The sequence below is a fragment of the Trachurus japonicus genome, chromosome 10 (assembly GCF_045865225.1).
Source record: "Trachurus japonicus isolate A0001 chromosome 10, Traja_1.0".
NCBI classification, from domain to species: Eukaryota; Metazoa; Chordata; class Actinopteri; order Carangiformes; family Carangidae; genus Trachurus; species Trachurus japonicus.
The window spans coordinates 21,994,222-22,011,912 of NC_140916.1; the positions used below are offsets into that span (position 1 = coordinate 21,994,222).

At 41.7% G+C, this 17,691-nt stretch overlaps 3 protein-coding genes across 3 annotated transcripts; 2 read left to right on the forward strand and 1 right to left on the reverse strand.

The window, feature by feature from the left end:
• The first annotated feature begins 538 nt into the window (after positions 1–538).
• Positions 539–2,590, forward strand: glod5 (glyoxalase domain containing 5). Its single transcript, XM_085790072.1, has 4 exons — positions 539–654; positions 1,030–1,185; positions 1,554–1,709; positions 1,876–2,590. Exons 1-4 carry the CDS (start codon positions 598–600, stop codon positions 1,996–1,998), a joined length of 492 nt encoding a protein of 163 aa, XP_085646198.1. The 5' UTR covers positions 539–597; the 3' UTR covers positions 1,999–2,590.
• A 4,701-nt stretch (positions 2,591–7,291) lies between these two features.
• On the reverse strand, positions 7,292–10,623 carry LOC146980004 (cis-aconitate decarboxylase-like). The gene is made up of 6 exons (XM_085790059.1): positions 10,587–10,623; positions 10,274–10,325; positions 9,628–9,815; positions 9,268–9,360; positions 8,830–9,035; positions 7,292–8,251 (listed from the first exon to the last, which is right to left on the reverse strand). Exons 1-6 carry the CDS (start codon positions 10,602–10,604, stop codon positions 7,324–7,326), a joined length of 1,485 nt encoding a protein of 494 aa, XP_085646185.1. The 5' UTR covers positions 10,605–10,623; the 3' UTR covers positions 7,292–7,323.
• Positions 10,624–10,884: 261 nt separating this feature from the next.
• On the forward strand, positions 10,885–16,057 carry LOC146980005 (uncharacterized). The gene is made up of 11 exons (XM_085790060.1): positions 10,885–10,937; positions 12,104–12,298; positions 12,379–13,875; positions 13,957–14,049; positions 14,131–14,235; positions 14,317–14,426; positions 14,529–14,720; positions 14,830–14,992; positions 15,095–15,260; positions 15,396–15,490; positions 15,589–16,057. The coding sequence occupies exons 2-11, from the start codon at positions 12,142–12,144 to the stop codon at positions 15,672–15,674; spliced, it is 2,664 nt and encodes an 887-aa protein (XP_085646186.1). The 5' UTR covers positions 10,885–10,937; positions 12,104–12,141; the 3' UTR covers positions 15,675–16,057.
• The last annotated feature ends 1,634 nt before the right edge of the window (positions 16,058–17,691 follow it).

Consider the following 17,691-nt stretch of genomic DNA (forward strand, 5'->3'; position numbering starts at 1 on the left):
TTATTTGAATTTTTTTTTATCCTTGATGAGAATGTTTTATTAATGATGTGATTGTGAGATGTGTTTTTAGATCACACTCATTCACTTGCACATAGAGTGGTCTTCTTTCAGTCACACAGAAGTGTGGGCAGATTTTTGGAAATACCTATGACTATCCAGCCCAGTGCGGCAAACATCTCCAAATGCTAAAACATAATTTGATCACCAAGTCAGAACGGTTGAACTTGATGTTAGTAGACTGCACAGGTGAACACAAAGAAGTGCATTGTGTGATCACTTGTGATGCTTTGGACAATTTGCGCTTGGGAAATGGTTGCTGGTGGCACCCCTACAGGCAGGAATTGTCATGTTCATTACCAGGTGGAAACAAACAAACAAATGTCTTTATGTCCCTGAACTTTGTTGGACAAAATACAACCATTAAAATGGCAACACTAATGCTACACTTACAGAGAGCTTGGGGATTCTAGTCTATAGTATGGGTACAACAACCCACGCAGACCGCAGACTGTATGAAAGGTAGTGACGGTTCACAGTCCACAGTCCACAGCGGAGAAACACGGAAGTGTCGGTGTTGATAGACAGACCTCGGTGAGGATGGCGCTGCGGGCTGTTGGGAGTCGTTTGTCGCATTTTCAAAGGAACTGTTTCAAGGTAATTTATATTATTTTATACAAACTTAGAGAGCTGCTCACAAACTGTTCCCACTATGAGTCACAACTCAGGGCTGAGACTGTCGTTTCCGAAAAAACAAAAACAAAACACAAGTAGCCTAGCTAAATTATCGACTCACTTGACGTGTCTCCTTCAGCTTACATTTGTGGACTTAATGTTAGTTTTCTACATTGCTGCAGAGCGCTACACCATTATGTTAATATCCCAGTCAGTGTCATTTACACTGTCCTTTCATGTGCTCTCAGTAGGCTACGCACATTCACCACGAGGGGGCGCTGTTGATACAGGAATAAAGCGCTCCTACTCAGCACCATGACAAAGAATTTACTGTCTTAAACATCCTCTCACTTGTAGGTCTCCTCCATTCAAACACAACTGGATGTCAGATTCAAAAGAACCTGCCCAGTAGAACTGAGCCATGTGGACCATTTGGTTCTTACTGTGAAAAGTGTACCAGACACCATCAACTTCTACACCTCAGTCCTTGGCATGGAGGTCGTCACTTTCAAGGTATTCATTCACTCGGATTCATGGGGAAAAATTGGCAACATGGGTTCAAAGATAAATGTAGGCCTACAGCTCAAGCAGAATAGATCTCCTTACTTGTAGGTTCAAGTTTTTTTTTTTAAATTCAGAAGTTAGTGTCAGACAAATCTGAAAAGAAAATCACATGGTTGTCCACTGTCCAGTCTCAGGAAGGCCTTGTTAATGGCTTCAGTCTTAAATGGATGCTTATATGTATTTAATACAGCAATAATACTGATACATGGATGTGTTGCTAATGCAGGGGTCAAGAAAAAAAGTATGCCCTTGTGCTTTCCACTAGGTGACAGGCTTTGATTAAAAATCACTGATCTATGTCATCTGCGTCTCTGCAGGGAAACCGTAAGGCTCTGGGTTTTGGCCAACAGAAGTTTAACCTTCACCAGCTGGGTCAGGAGTTTGAGCCAAAAGCCAAGCATCCAACCCCTGGCTCTGCAGACCTGTGCCTTATCACCCAAACCCCTCTGGCTACAGTAGCTGCACATCTGAAGGTACTTCAGCCAATTGTCTTGAATAACAAATGTCTGTCTTAGTCTAGGAAGGTGGCTGCTACCTTTTTAACACCACTTGACCTCTAATTGACTTTGCATGTCACATTTAGTTTAGATGTATCTGCATTGTTTGAGCTCAGTTTCTGCTTTCTCTTCTCTTCTGCAGGATTGTGGAGTCAAGTTAGAGGAGGGTCCGGTGCAGAGGACTGGGGCTGTTGGGACAATCACCTCTCTGTACTTCAGAGATCCAGACCACAATCTCATCGAAGTATCAAACTACAACCAGTGAATATCAGAGAAATCTTCCTGAGACCATTTTGGCCTCATTTGCAAACTTATAAATGCATGAAAACTTGGCACTAACCCAGGCCTTCTCCGCACAACTTCTGTTTGAACTATGAGGCTTTTAGACCAAAATTATTGTAGTTCAAAGAACACTATATTTAGAGTGGGCTAGATAACATCAGTGGACTATGCAGAAACACAGTTCCTGTGTGGTTATGCTGACTGTTATTTGCTATTTAAAATGTATGTGGAGAAAGGCTGTTTTGTTTTTTGTAATACCATGAAAAGTGAAAGATTTTAATTGTAAGCAAGGGGCTCCTTATGAAGGGGTTTTTTCTCTTGAGAAACCAAAAGGTAACATAAGGATTTTTCTTGCTTTTTGATACACAGTATCTTGCCCATTTGAATAATAAAAAATAAAAAAATCCATTGCTTGTGATTTATGTTTTACAGGTATTATATGAATCAAAATAAACATACTTTTTCAATTAATTGTATATGGCAACAACTGTACTTAAAGCTCATCATTGTTTATTGTTTATTGTAAGCTGGTTCAGACTTGCAATGAACAGTATTTCATTTGCTGTATTTGCTTTAAATACAGTGGGCTATTCACAGAACATACAAAATAGCATGTATGCTCGTGTGGAGTAGAAAAATGGAGATTTGACTTAATCTCTGAATCCTAATAAGCAAACTGGGATGGTTAAAAGTATATATTTGTACGTACACAACTTTTACAGTTCAGTCAGACAACTCTGAAATGAGAACAAATAATAATTTATTGAGTATAAGCATAATTGCAAGCTTGAAGCACAGCATAGTTAGCATATTCTTGAGCATGGCTGCAGCAGGATTGATTGTAAGCATTGCAAGCTCAAGCACAGCATAGGTATCCTTGAGCATGGCTGCAGTCAGTTAAAGGGACAACGAGGAGTTTTGGAAAAGCGAAGCGTTTTCACACTACATTTATGAGCCTCCGCGCGCACCGTAAAATTCTTTGACCGGCGCAAGACGGACTCATGTTTTCATTCATCAATAATTAAAGTCAGAGGTTCGAAGACGTTCAGTTACCGTTGTAGTTCCGACCATAAACGGCGATTCAGCTGCGTTATTCTCATTAAGGAAACGCTGGTCGGCTCGACCAGCATTTCCGCCACCACTAATAATAACAAAATAACGATAGAGACAGAACGATATATTTATCGAAAATTGACCCATTAACAAGTGTGGGTAGCGGAGATTCATCCACATTAACGTGAGACTTTTTTATAACCGAATAGAAACTCCTCGTTGTCCCTTTAAGTGATTAAATGAAAGGTGAGCGGGAGTAACTTCTCTATGTGAAGTCCCCAATCAAAATCTTAGCCTCATACAGCAAAGACACACCTACTAAATAAAGTTTTAGACTTATGCAACAAAGACATGTCCCCCAACGTCAACAGTTTCCTCCATATTTTAATTGCACTTCCCTAACAAGCGTCTTGGTTGGTTAAGTGCCTGTTCTGAATACCGGTAGTCAACAAACTAAAACCCAACAGCTGAGCAACCATGCTGATAGGAACACTAAATTGCCTCCTTGCTGACATTTGAAAGGGAATTTACGAAGACTTTGGCGACTAATTAAATAATTGGATCATTTCATGCCAAGTCAGGCTGTCTTGTTCTATGAGCTGTCAACTAGCACAAGTCGGGTGTTTATTGTATGCCTATTGGTTATTTGAAAGGCCTATGTAAACAGGGATTACACCGTCTTGTCAAAATAAACATTTAATGTACAATAGCACATTTTACACTATTAGACTATGACATAGTGCCAAACCATAATGGGGAGTGATGGATAGGCTAGTTATAGTTTTTCAGATACCAGGAACGAAACACAATTCAAACCCAAGCAATTATATACACATACGTAACAAATACGTGAAGATAGCACATGTCCGCTTTTGTGCTTCTGTTCTGATAATGTCACTACTTCAAGCTAACCACACAAACAGGTGTCATATGAAAGTAGAGACTCCTCTGATTACAAAGAGTAGCAAGAATAAGCGTCACATAATTGAAGTCTGAAGTGCATTGTGAAGGTCCTGGTTGTTTACATAAAGACGGAGGGGTTTCTAGGGTGAAGTGTGCACTCTTTTTATCATACTATCTTTGGGGTGACTTCCTTCTGGAGCGTCAGCTGTGTTTCTCACTTTGAAACAGGCCCAGGGAGTTTGTTTGTTGTTGTTTTTGTTTGTTTCTCCTTAGTTTGACACACATCTGCTCCTAGTTATTGCATGCAGATTTTGGTTTGTGTACATGCTTATTCGCATTGTTTAGCTATATTCAAATTTCTATGCATATTTTTTTATTAGTAGAATATCTGCTCCAGTTGGAGTCAAACATCATTTCTGTTGTATGGTCTTATTTGAATGGGAAAATGTGAAGAGGTCTTGGTGAAATCAAAATGAGCCAAAGACAGTTGTATTTGGATGGAATAAATAATTATTATGACATAGGCTATTAGTGAAATACAATTAGTTTTCCAGTCTGGTACCTGAGAGAGGTGAAATTCCACCTGGACATATCTGTGATATTATAACATCTGTAAAATTGCTCAGGTTCACTTTTTTAGCATCTCCTTTCTCACAATTCTCAGAATTAGATAAGTAATATCTAATGAGTATTTTACTAATTCTTAGATTCACTGGGCTACTATCCCATGATTCAAGGGTAGATTTTGCTCTAGTCTAAATAATGTGTTGGAGATGAAAAATTAATGAAAATGTTTCATTTTCTACAGTGCTCTGGATTTACTCAAACAACTGTCTTCATTCTGACATGTCGGTAGTAGCTAATCTCACAGGTCTCACGTGGGACCTCACAGAGGCTTCATCCATCATCTTCAGTTCCTGCTTCATACTGTCCGAACTAAAAGAGTCACATGTTACAATGTAATTTGTTCTCTGGCAGTAGTTTGGCAGTTTTTCAGAGTCATCAACTGCTACACTTGGAAAACCCAAATATTTGAATATTGTTTGCAGGCACTAAAGTCTGAATGATATACAATGCTATGACATGGTTAAAATGTGAATACACACAAAGTTGTGGAACAAATAAGATTTCTCCCAGCATAAGTCAATCCCAATTGCTTAGTTCTGTTTTGAATATCGTCCTGGTGAAATTCACTGTCTGTGAGTTGTTGCTGGTGAGTTTTCACATTCTGTAGAAAGCAACACGAGTGTGAACGATGATGACAGAGTAATGCCAAGCCCATGGCCATCGTCTGCTCGCCCAGGCTTGGCTGCCATCTGTTTCCACTGACAGTGCAGCCTTTAGTTCAGTGGAAGCAGCTCTGCTAGTGCTCTCATAACAACAGCCCTTTCTGGCAGTGAGATCATGTCTGCTCACCCACAGAGATGGAAGCAACAGGTGGGGCCTTTCTGCCCATCCATCATGTAGGACATCTTCTTACAGATTGCTTTATGGCATGGACATGACCAACTTATCCCCCCATTGAAGCACAGAGTATGTGTGTCTCAGTCCTGCTGCTAACCTCCTCCCAGCATTTTGCATACTTCCCATTGTGAGCTCTATGGCATCAGAGCATCAAAAGTCATCTCTATGACTTTTTCCTTTGTGACACTGGACGTATGCACATTTAACATCAACCTTACAACACACTACAGCACATTGACATTGTTATGTATATTGACAATGGGTGCTTTCTGAAATTATTTATTATGATTGTACATTTTATGAAGAAGGAAAATCAATCACAACTTTATTAAGACTAGCACAAGTACAGAACAGAAATCCTTTGTGCTTTTTCCTTTTCAGTTTAACTTGATTATACTCCATACATACACAGACTGAAACAAATGGAAAATGAGGCAAACTAGAAATAGTTAAACTACTATGATTATATTGTACAGGATAGGGAACACAGCTGGTAGAGCTCCCGCCCCATGTGTTGAGGCTATAGTCCTCACTGCAGGCGACGCCGGTTCGAATCCCACGCCGAACGGCCCTATCCTGCGTGTCATCCCCCCCCCCGCCTCCTATTTCCTGTCTCTCTCTCTCGACTTTCCTGTCCATTAAAGGCAAAAAGCCCTGAAACATATACATTAAAATAATAATAATAATAATAATTTTCAGTAATACCTTATAGCAGTGTGTGTGAGTGCAGTTGTCATGTTTGTGCAGCTCGTCCACCACATGCACCCTTGTGACGTAGGCACATTTAACAGCCACCTTACAACACAGCACAGTTATGTGTATTGACAGTAAGGTACTTTCTGAAATGCTTCCATATACAGTATGTAAATGGATGTCTTCCATAGACGCCAACTGAGAGTACATGACTTTCCTCAGGGCCTTTGCTTCAGTTGAGCACGTAGTCATTGAACGTGAGTAACCTGTCAACTTATGTTTTGTTTTTTGTTTTTTACCATTAAATTAAAGTACTGTACACATATTTTATTGTAATCCCTGGCAGTTGTCCTGCTCTTACATAAACTCACACACAAATAATCTGATCAAATGGAAGAACTACACAATATAATTGTCAGTTTACTTAACGATTATCAAAACATTGTAGAACTTATTGTAAAAACCCATCTGCCCAGTTGCTGTCCATTTTATGTTGAAGGAAAATCACCACAAGTTTATTAAGCCTAGCACAAGAAGAGAAATCATTTATGTTTTTCCCTTTGCAATTTTACTTGATTATACTTCATACATACACAGTTATTGTAAACAGACTGGAACAAATGGAAAATGCAAAAATAGTGAAGAACTAGTCAAAATATATAATTATAGTGTACAGGGTAGGGTACATGGCTGATGCTCATGCACATGAAGTGCACATGTAATAATGTAGCAGGCAAGCAAAACTTCATTTATAGAGCACGTTTCATTTCAGGTGGAAGCACAATGTGGTTTACAGGGCATTCCACAAGGCAGGTAAAACAATAAAAACAATAATGGGCCATGAATAATTAATAAATAAATGAATAAAATAAAATAAAATAAAATAAAAACACAGTTAAAACAATAAAAGCATACCAGACTACTGAAAGGCACAGCTAAAAAGGAATGTTTTCAGATCTTTCTTAAGAGATAATAATGTTGGGGCACATCTGATATGAATGGGTAGAGGCGGTGGGCATAGTAACTGAAGGCAGCCTCACCATTTTTAATGCTAACCCTGGGAACAGTCTTGAGATAAAAGCATGGACAAGCGTTTCAGCATCATCATGGGATAAAACATTTGCTGTAGTACCTTATAGCAACCTTTTAAATTTTTGATATTTTTGCTGTGTGGTTGTTGTGTGTCTGTAAATGTTCATTGCAGCTCTGAGAGAAGGGAGGTGCAGCTCTCATGTTTGTGCAGCTCATCCACCACATCAATCAGCCTCTCAACCTTCTCTGAGGGAAGCACCGATCCTGCGTTGTTTCTGAACTTCTTCCTCAGGCTCTCATTGGTCAGTGGGTTGCGCCAGTGACCGTAGAAGGTGTCACAGCGCCCGCTCAGAATGTCTCCTCCAACAAGTGTCACCTGGACCTCGCCGTACATGCGGTTGAAGTTGGCTGGGTTGTCATCAGGATGCTCCATGTGAACGCGGCTCAGCAGAGCGAGCAGCTCAGGGCGGCTCATGGCAGCGGGTGTGAAGGACTGTACCGTCACCTCACCATCCAGGAGAGCGCTGCAGGCATTGAACTGGAAGGAGTGGCGCGCCTCATGCTCAGACTCAGGGAAAGGCCTGTTGATGTACTTTGATTTGGGGACTCTGAGCTGGATGTCCTGGATTTGAGCTGGGGAGACGGTGCCAGGGCCGAGTCCCACAATAAGCTTATGGACCGAGGCTGCGGCATCTGCCACCCAGTGCATCCCCAGATGGGCGGGGAAACGCTTAAAGCCCATGTCTTGCTCCTCAAGCAGGAACATATGGCTGTCATGACTGGGTGATTGTAAAGGCTGTGGCACATAGTCTTCATAAAAAGCACTGAAGCCGGCCACCCCTGCCACAGCATCCAGCACCAGGGGACTGGCCTCCAGGCCTCGGGAGGCCAGCAGAGCAGCCTCCAGCCCCAAACGTGAAGCATTGCCAATGTGGAGGGGTTTGGACTGAGTGGCAGCATTGGCCATGGGGGCTCCAGATAGAGAAGCAGCTATGGCCAAGGCGTGACTGCACTGCGAGTCATCCAAAGACAAGAGGCGAGCACAGGCAGCTGCACTTCCCATTGTCCCCACCACACTGGGAGGGTGAAACCTGGTGATGAGAGAGAAGAGAGCCTTTGGTTACTTGTTTTGGAGCAAATTAGTCTCGTGACTAAAGGAGCATTTTAAATTTTCCCCATCGTGGCTTCAGCAGAAATCCTGTGTGTAAATATGTCTCTTTGGACAAACAGCACTGAGTGACTACGTGACTCTCCTCTCCACAGACAGAGACAGTGTATTTCAGGGATGTTAAAGGAAGTTGAGTTTTAGTCATTTCAGTACTTGAAAAACAAGCAAATGCTGTGGTGGGTCATTTGACTTGGTGTAAACACTTGGCAAAAGGAGTCTAGTGTGATTCTCCTCCACATGGCTAACTGTGCTAACATTACCCACAGAGCCTCTGCTGTCCCTGTAACACGCCTTTCACAGCTCATTGGCACCACTGACAGACTGCACATTACATTGCACCGACCTTGTTAACCACACTGCAGAGATCAGCAGAGTCATACTGTATATGGATCTCTTGAGAAAAAATCTTTAGCAAGGAACTGGCTTTATCCTTATTTCCACCTGCTGCTATTAGCCCATAAATTGTAGTTGGCATTACCAATAGGACTCTGGGGTTCTCACCTCTTGGGGATGTTGTGGGCCTCATTAGAGAACCTCATCAGTCGTCCCTGGATCTCGATGCCGACATTGAAAGCCAGCAGGAAGTCCAGGCCACTAGGTTTTCTATTAGCGGGCATCATGTCACTGAGTGCCAACACAGCAGGAAGAACTGCTCCTGAGGGGTGAGTGGCAGGGTGCCATGTATCATCAAAGTCCATGGAGTGAGTCTGAAACAAGAGGATAACTTTTTTTAGTCATTATTGCATAGCACGGAGATATTTGTTTAATTAAAAACAGTGAAATGGTCATTACTTTTACATGCTGCTAGCAAGAACACTATTATTTGTTTGTCCTCATGGCTGGCTACCCAGGTAATGAAGCTGAATATTTAGTGCCTCTGAAATTGTCTGGTGTACTGCAGACAATGGTGACACATCTGTTCCACCTATTCACACTCACCGCCACTCCATTGACAAAAGCTGCCAGTGTCGGGGAGAGCCTGGCGCCCTTACGTCCATAAACAGAGCTGATGTCATCGGGCGCGTACATGTGCTGAGGGGAAAAGAGAGAGACAGGTAAACACAGGGAGCCGTCACAAGGGCATAAGACAAAATATGTGTCACAGTTTGTCATAATTTGCATTCTTTAAATATAATACCTTTGAATAGCTCAAGACTCCTTCAACTGAGAAATACTGTATAATAATAACTATTGTTTTTTCAACAACTCATTTTTCAACATTTGCATTGCTATTTGCTTTCACAGTCTCTAACTGTCACATTCATCCCTTCTTTTTAATCTCTCCCTCCGGTGCCTCACCTGACAGTGCTGCAGGGCCAGTTCAAACACCTCTGTTGTGCTGCCAATCAGACCAACCCCGATGCTGTCCAGCACCATCCTTTGGCTGCGGTGGAGGACGGTGGGGGACAAATGCTGAGGCTTTATTTCACTGATGAACTTCCCAAAGCTGGCTGTGACTGTGTCCTCAGGGGCTGGACTCTTCAGAACTGCAGAAGTGTAGGAAAAGAAGAAAAGAATACAAGAATCATTATTAGGAGATGATTATTTATCTTTCACATCCTGTGGCAGAACAGAATCCACACTAGCATGATTAGTATAGTAAATAGAGTTTGAGGTTGTTTTTTTTTGTAACAGCCTGAATGAATGAAGTAATTTGTCTCTCACAGTCTGACAGCATTGTACTGCTTTCTGAAGGGTCAAGAGGAACTCTGAACTCAGGTCCATGTACTAGTATTTTCTTGTGTCATCTTAGTGTCATGTGAAATTAAACACTTTAGGCATTAGCTCTGTGTTTAAATGATGCACTTTATGCCAAAAGTTAAATCAATAACATGGAAAAAAGCTAGCAAGCAGACAGATGGTCAATATTGATTTAATACAATTTAACCAACTATTGTTCGCACAGTCAAGAGCTCCAACCACCTTTAACCAGAGGATGGTTTACCTTGCACTGCAGAGTTATGCATTCCTCTGACGACCCACACTGGCATAATTTTCTGTGGAACAAGAATAGACAGTTGAATATATCTGAAAGCTAAGGAAATCATCTACTGCATTAGTTATTGGCTGTAGATATACAGATAAACTCGTGAGTATAGTGTATGCAATTCAGTTATTTTAAATTTTGTATTAAATATTTTTGCAGACTCAATTTAGTCAGTTTAAATTTGCCCAACTATAAAAATTAAATGTACACCCTTCATTACTGTCTTATTCATCCAGCTAAAAACACCTAGAAAAATAATGTGAATATTTACCAGCAGTTTAGACATCATGGTTCCAGTACAGTGTTTTCCTTTTTCCTGTTAGTGATACAGTCAGTGCAAGAGGCAGTGAAAGATGCTGTTTCTCATTTGCAAGGTGCCTACCTTATAAAGCCCCTGGGAATGACTTCCGGTTACCTTACTTGTACAAGGAAGGGCAGACACAGAGTTTGAAGTCAGGAATTTCCATTGTAATCAGCATCACCATTATCAGAAGAGGTGGTAACACTGTGGGCTGGTGTCAGCACTATTTTATTAAACTCCTCCTACAAGCCATAAGCCGTATTTATGACACACCTGCATCTCTGCTTCACGCCACTTCATCTGTGCAAGCATCTTGATAAGGTAAGGCTTATTATAATATTGTTATTGATGTTGTGACTGAGGTAACTTCAATTTGCTTATTGAGATGCTAAGATGAAAAAAGCTCATGAGTAGAAAATTCAGTTTTTTTGGTTCATTTGGCTATTCTATCATAATATAATATTATGATGGATTATATGAATACATACACATGTATATGTATATGTATATATATAGGCCTACAAAACAAGGACGTCTTATCAAATAGTACTTCTCACGCATGATCCCCAATAGCTTGCCCTAAAGCACAGCTTGTCTAGAGTCAGGTATTATGTCATGTCATGTCATGTCATGTCATGTCATGTCATGTCATGTCATGAATTTATTAGCACTTCCTAATCAATTTCCTGTTCTGAGAGACTTAGCTGTAAGTAATTTTTTCCTATTAAAGCAGAAGTAAGCGATCCAGTCGTTTGGGCTAATTCTGCGTTCCAGGCAGGCTTTTGAAACCGTAAGTTACGGCTTGAAGTCACGACTTACGACTTTGTAGCGTTCCAGGCAACCAGTAACTCGTGTTTTTTTTACCTGTTGCACCTGTTTTACCTGTGACCTGTGCACTATAACGGCCACTCGTAACTTCCGACCCGTGAACTCGTACCAGATCAAACTGGTACGACTTCACAAGTCGGAAAAACATGAGTTACGGGTTGCCTTGAACGCACCATAACTTTTTGTCAGCCGATGGAGTTAGCAGCCCCCGCCCTCGTCTATTGGTCCTCGTCCCTACGTCACCACATTCACGCGCATCCTTTGGCTGCACACACAGCCCTTCATGCCGTTCTCTCTCCTCATTGGATAAAACTTGTAGGATACAAGAAAAGTTTTCTCCTCGGCTTACAGCAGAGCAGAGTGACTGACAGACCCGTGTTTCAGACCAAATACCCTATGTAAGTGATTGCCGTCGGAAGATATAACTATTTAAGACTTATATTAACACAAAAATATTGCTTACCTCTGCTTTAAAAACATTACCTTCTTTTTGTACATGTTACTTAAGTCACAAATACTGTATCGTGTTTCTTTAGAAAATGAATTGCACCAAGATTTTCCATCTGTACTGCATTATATCACCCATCACTCACTACTTAGGCTGTTCATCGATATCTTGCCTTTAGATTTTTCAAAACATTGTTTACATTCTTTGCCAGCTGTTCGAGCAAAACATCCATTAGTCAACAGAGTTACTATGGCAACACTAGATGGGTTTCCAGCAAGTTTCTATGGTGAACCAGGGGTGTTGGGCATGTTATCCAATGGGATCAGTGCATTCCTGGTACTTCTGCAGAACTTCAATACAGCACGTACTGGAATTTCACCAGTAGGAGTGGAGAATATCCTTGCAGGTAAAACCTGCAGTAAATGTGCAAGAAAATTTTAAAGTAACATAAAATGAGGTCATGCTAATTTATAACATTTTTTCCAGGTGTCCATCTTATTCTGATTGGTGGTATTTGCCAACTGGTGGCAGGACTGCTTTCCTTCAGAAAATATGATCATCTGAGTGGCACTGCCTTCATTGGTTATGCTGCCCTTTGGAGCAGTTTTGGAGCAACTAGAATCTACTTTGGTGCCACCAATGAAACTCCTATTACAGTACCTCTAGCAGATCAAATGACAAACAACATGTCCTTGTCCACTAACACGACAAACAACACATGTCTGAATTCCACCTCAGACACTTGCAATATATTTCTGACCCTAAACGAGTCAGCGATTGCTGGTCTGGTCCCCTACATCCTTCTGTCATTCCTCCTAGCCTTCTGCTCGGCCACAGTCAACTACATCATGCCTTTTGTTTTTGGGGCCATTACAGCCACCTTGATTTTTGAAGCCGTAGCTGTAGTGGCGAGCTCCTGGGCTCTTGTGGTCTCCGGAGTTCTGGAGTTGCTCATTCTCCTTTTTGCCATCTATGGTTCGGCTGCATTGCTTGTCAAAGGTCTGACTCAGCGATGGGTCCTCAAAGGCTTTGGCACCCCACTCTTTAATGTTCTCCTGCTAGGGACTGCAAACTCAGGAAGTGCCCAGAGCATTGGCCAAGAGAAGAAGAAAAACACAAAATATGCAGAGCCCATGGCCTTGGGTTTCTTCTGTGACACTGTTGCCCCCTTTGTCTTTGCTTTCTACAGCTTTGGCTACATGGACTCCTTTGGCTTAGGAGTTACATGGGTCTCCATCATCTCAGTCACCCAGCTGTTCTCAAGCTACTATGCCTACCTGCGCCAAGATTGTTACCATACAACAAAGTTTGGTCTACATGCTACATATTGGCTTATCAAGGCTTGGGATGAGTTTGTGCTATCTGTATTGATTGTTGGGGAGAATACAGTGGTCTCAGGGAGGGCAGCAATGCTGGGGGACTGGTTCTTTGTGGCAGCAGCCTTGGTGCTCTGCGTGGGAGGCCTGAACATGGACGTCCTGGAACTGATCCACAACTTGCTCTTTGTCCTGCTCACAGTATCAACAATACCCCAGATCCCAGTCCAAGGTTACTACATCTTCTTTGGTGTAGCTTGCTCCCTGTTCACCGCAGCCTCCCTGTATGGTACCTTCTCACGCCTCATCAACACAATAGCAGAGAAGTCTCTCATCCCTGTTGGCCCACAGCCCATCTCCACTGATCAACTACAGAAAGCTTTCACGTGTGGCAAGTCTAGAGCAGAAGACCAGGAGGTGCTTCAGGTTTCAGATGCCCTGTTCTACCTCTCCAATGGGGTTGCAGCTCTCTCAGCCCTCCATACACGTGTCTCGAGCACAAATCCTTCCTTCCTCAATCTGACTGTCCCTTGGGTCCTAATCTCTGGAGCCATCATCCAGATCTATGTCAGCCGGCTGCAAGTCACTGGAGGTGGACGCTTTGGATCTGTCATCTCGTCCTTCTATGTAGCAGTGTGGGCAACCTGGACCTGGTTTAGGTTTGCTGGTATGTTGGTAGAAACATGTCATTAGATGGAGATTGTTCTGACTAAATTCCCCCAAATTCTAATCTCAAGTTTTTTTTCAGGTGACCTGCTACAACTTCCCACAGAAGCATCATATGCCTTTACAGCAGGAGCGATTGCATTCCTGGTCATTAATACTTTCCTTATACTGATAGGTAAGGTTATCCACAATTTTTTAAAAGTAAAAATTAACTGTCATCATTAGTAGTAGTTGAGCCTTCCATTGTTTCCATCAGCTGCCCACAGGAACTTGGTTTTGCTGTTTCTAACAACAATCACGGAGGTTGTTCTGGTCTGTCTCCTGCTGTCCACCCTGCAAGGACTGCCATACCAACTAGAAAGTAAGTCAAGTCTTCTATTCACATTCTCTCTTAAAAATATCATTGTTATTGATTACAAAATTGTGACCACCTTCTTCACAGTAGCCATGCTTGCTCTGGCTTCAATCATTTGTATATATGGAGCTCTGGCATCATTGCTCAACTGCATCTTCTCAAAGAGACTTCTACCTTTGGGCCCTCCTTTAGTAAAGGTAGGCAATAAAGAGACTGCTCTTGTGTTGTATTTTTCTTTTCTGTTTTATTTTAGTCACTTAATGTGGTGGATACCTCACCTGTTTCATTGCCTTTCACAGAAACAAATGAAACAGGACACCTCTGAAAAGTCACCCTGTCCAGTGGCAAATTCACGACACACCAGTGGTCTCCTGAAGATCGCTGGCCTTCTGGAGGAAGGTGGAGTCTGTGGTATTCCCACAGACACTGTCTACGCCCTGGCTGCTTCCTGCAAGAGTCCTCAAGCTATAGAGAATATCTACAACATTAAAGTAAAGATAAACAATAAGACATTATTTATAGTGTAATATGGGATATTTCATTAAATCTAGATTCCACTGTTTAATCAGTAATCAATCTTTTGTCTTTGATCTGCCTCAGGACAGACCAGCAGAGAAGCCCATCTGTATCTGCATCTCTAGTGTGGACCAGCTGGTAGCAGCCAAGCCTCCCTTCAGTCCTCTGCTCTGGGAGTTTATGAGGAATGTGTATCCTGGAGGAATCAGCTGCATTGTCAGCAAAGGCGACTGGCTGTTGAGGCTAGGTACACTTGGCAGCTTCAGTTAAACATTTATGACTGACTTTAGCTCCAATAAATGACAGTTACCAGCATTTAACTTGAAACGTACAACCTTTTTGTGTGTAGGAGTGGGGCCAGCTTATGACCGTGTTGGTACCAGGGACAGCATCATGATCCGTGTCCCTGACCACACTGTGACCTGCCACCTATGTGACATCACTGGACCCCTTGCCATCACCTCAGCCAATCCCAGTGGAGAGGTAGACAGCACCCACCACAGCATGGTCATCAAGTAAGCATCTTTTTACAGAACTTAGTTGTACTTACAGTAAGTTCTTTCCAAGTCTGATTACACTCTCGTCAGTTGTGCAGTTAAATGAGCACATTGTTCAAGTCCAAAAAATGAAATACTCTGTTTTTACCACAGTCGTCTGGGACACAAGCTGCACGGAGTTCTGTGTGATGGGAACTCAAATGAAGTTGTTGCCTCAACAGTAGTCAACTGCCTGAGGATTGATGAAGGTGAAAAAAGCAAAATTTCTCACAGAAAATTATTGTTCATTCTATTTCTATTTTTTTAAGATGACACTTTCAATCAATCTGTTTTATTGTTTTCACAGGGACTATCACCATTGTGAGGGAAGGCTGCGTCCCTGCAGTAAAGGTTCAACAAACCTTTGACAGAGTGAAAAGCACGATGGCGTGATTATCATTTCCTCCATTTTGAAGTCTCTTCTTCAGCTTTGTCATTTCCAAGGGGTAAAGAAGATAGGGGGAAGAGGAAAAACTATGAATGAGCAAGATTGTGTGTTGTGGTGGTTTAACCTTTTCTTTTTGTCAGTTGTACTGTAAGTCTTCCGGTAAAGGTGCTGGTCTACTATTACAATATTCAGTGTTGTGTATTCACTGTGTTCATTGTCTTCAACTTTTCTGCTAGATTGAAAAAAAATATTTTTCAATTAAGATGTAAAGAAACATGTAATGTAAAGTTTTCAGCTGATTCTGTATGCTATTTATGTTTAAGCTTTTTGTGCAACCATGAGCTGCATCTTAACACAAATAAATCGCCTTTACATAATGTGTATACTATTTTTGTATCTATGACTGAATGTGTCATTGAATATATGAAAATGAAACTCAGTGCATACATCTGTCACAACAAGGTATTTTTTTCCTTAGCAAGTTTATTAATGGTTTCAACCCAATAAAAGCTTAGCTTCATATAGCACATTTCATATACGCCAGGCGTAGACTCAATTTGCTTGAAGTGATACAGAAAATACAAAGGACAAGGACACGATAGAACACATACACTGGACACTGACACAATAAAAAGACAAGAAGACTTAGGATTATAATAAAGCAACATGATAAAAGACACAAAAGCTGTAATGATGTTATGATATGTACAAGGAAACCTTAACTAAAAGCTTGCTTGAAAAGGAACATCTTTAGTTTAGTTTTAAAAGAAGACACTGTTGGAGTTGAAGGAATTTCATAAGGAAGAGAGTTCCAAAGAGTGTGACCATAATGGCTGAAGGCACCATGAGTTGCTTTAAAGGACAATTCCGGGCGAATTCAACTCTGGGGTGTATTTTCATATCATTTTAGGTCTAAAAGAATGAATCTGAAGATTTTCAGTTTAATCGCTCCTGTTTTGCGGTAGTTGCGTCTGTCCCCGCGTCCCCACGGCATCAATGAATGAGAGTGGATGTAAGTTCCGCTGTTTAGGCTGTTTCCAGCCCTCAAAGCCGCAATTTTTTTCCACAGACAGCGTCAGATGGCTACTCAAACATGCACCGAGAAGTTTATTTACTTCAAGCAAGCCGGCATGTTTGTAAAACTAGATCTAATTCAAAGTCTCCCGGAGTCTCGCGCGAGACCCAGTTGCCGTGCGCGGTGTGTTCAGGTGCAGTGGGAAAAGCTATCGTTTGTGTCATAAACACAGGAATATCAACTCTTTACTTGCTTCAAGTAAAAAAAACTTCTCGGCGCATGTTTGAGTGGCCACCTGACGCTGTCTGTGGGAAAAAATGTACACTTGAAGCAAGTAAAGAGTTGATATTCCTGTGCTTATGACACAAGCGGTAGCTCCGACTGCGCCTGAATACACCAGCACTGCAACTTCGGGCTCGCGCGAGACTCCGGGAGACTTTGAATTAGATCTAGTTTTACAAACATGTCGGCTTGCTTGAAGTAAATAAACTTCTCGGTGCATGTTTGAGTAGCCATCTGATGCTGTCTGTGGAAAAAAATTGCGGCTTTGAGGGCTGGAAAAAGCCTAAACAGCGGAACTTACATCCACTCCCATTCATTGCTGCCGTGGGGACAGATGCAACTACCGCAAAACAGGAGCGATTAAACTGAAAATCTTCAGATTCATTCTTTTAGACCTAAAATGATATGAAAATACACCCCAGAGTTGAATTCGCCCGGAATTGTCCTTTACTGTAAGTTGTATTCTTGGTACTGCGAGGGGCCCTTTTATTTGATGATCTAAGGGACCTCTCAGGTGTAGAATTAATGAGCATGTCACAAATATAAGAGGGAGCTAGGCCATTAAAACGATGAGGAGTATTTTTAGGTCAATTCTATGTTTTACTGGAAGCCAGTGGAGAAATGATAGGAGAGGAGTAATACGTTTGGACCTTTTAGTTTGTGTTAACACTCTGGCTTCTATATGAGTCGAAGTTTATTTATGCAGCTTGGTAAACCGGCATAAA

Excerpts from the sequence above, each read along its gene's own strand:
- LOC146980005 (XM_085790060.1), top strand. The coding sequence starts at position 12,142 with ATGGCAACACTAGATGGGTTTCCAGCAAGTTTCTATGGTGAACCAGGG. Across the intron at positions 13,876-13,956 it reads GACCTGGTTTAGGTTTGCTG|GTGACCTGCTACAACTTCCC; the intron begins GTATGTTGGTAG and ends GTTTTTTTTCAG. Across the intron at positions 14,993-15,094 it reads CGACTGGCTGTTGAGGCTAG|GAGTGGGGCCAGCTTATGAC; the intron begins GTACACTTGGCA and ends TTTTGTGTGTAG.
- LOC146980004 (XM_085790059.1), bottom strand. Across the intron at positions 9,816-10,273 it reads GCATAACTCTGCAGTGCAAG|TTCTGAAGAGTCCAGCCCCT; the intron begins GTAAACCATCCT and ends ACACTTCTGCAG. Across the intron at positions 8,252-8,829 it reads GCCCACAACATCCCCAAGAG|GTTTCACCCTCCCAGTGTGG; the intron begins GTGAGAACCCCA and ends TCTCATCACCAG.
- glod5 (XM_085790072.1), top strand. The coding sequence starts at position 598 with ATGGCGCTGCGGGCTGTTGGGAGTCGTTTGTCGCATTTTCAAAGGAAC. Across the intron at positions 1,186-1,553 it reads TGGAGGTCGTCACTTTCAAG|GGAAACCGTAAGGCTCTGGG; the intron begins GTATTCATTCAC and ends GCGTCTCTGCAG. Across the intron at positions 1,710-1,875 it reads CAGTAGCTGCACATCTGAAG|GATTGTGGAGTCAAGTTAGA; the intron begins GTACTTCAGCCA and ends TCTCTTCTGCAG.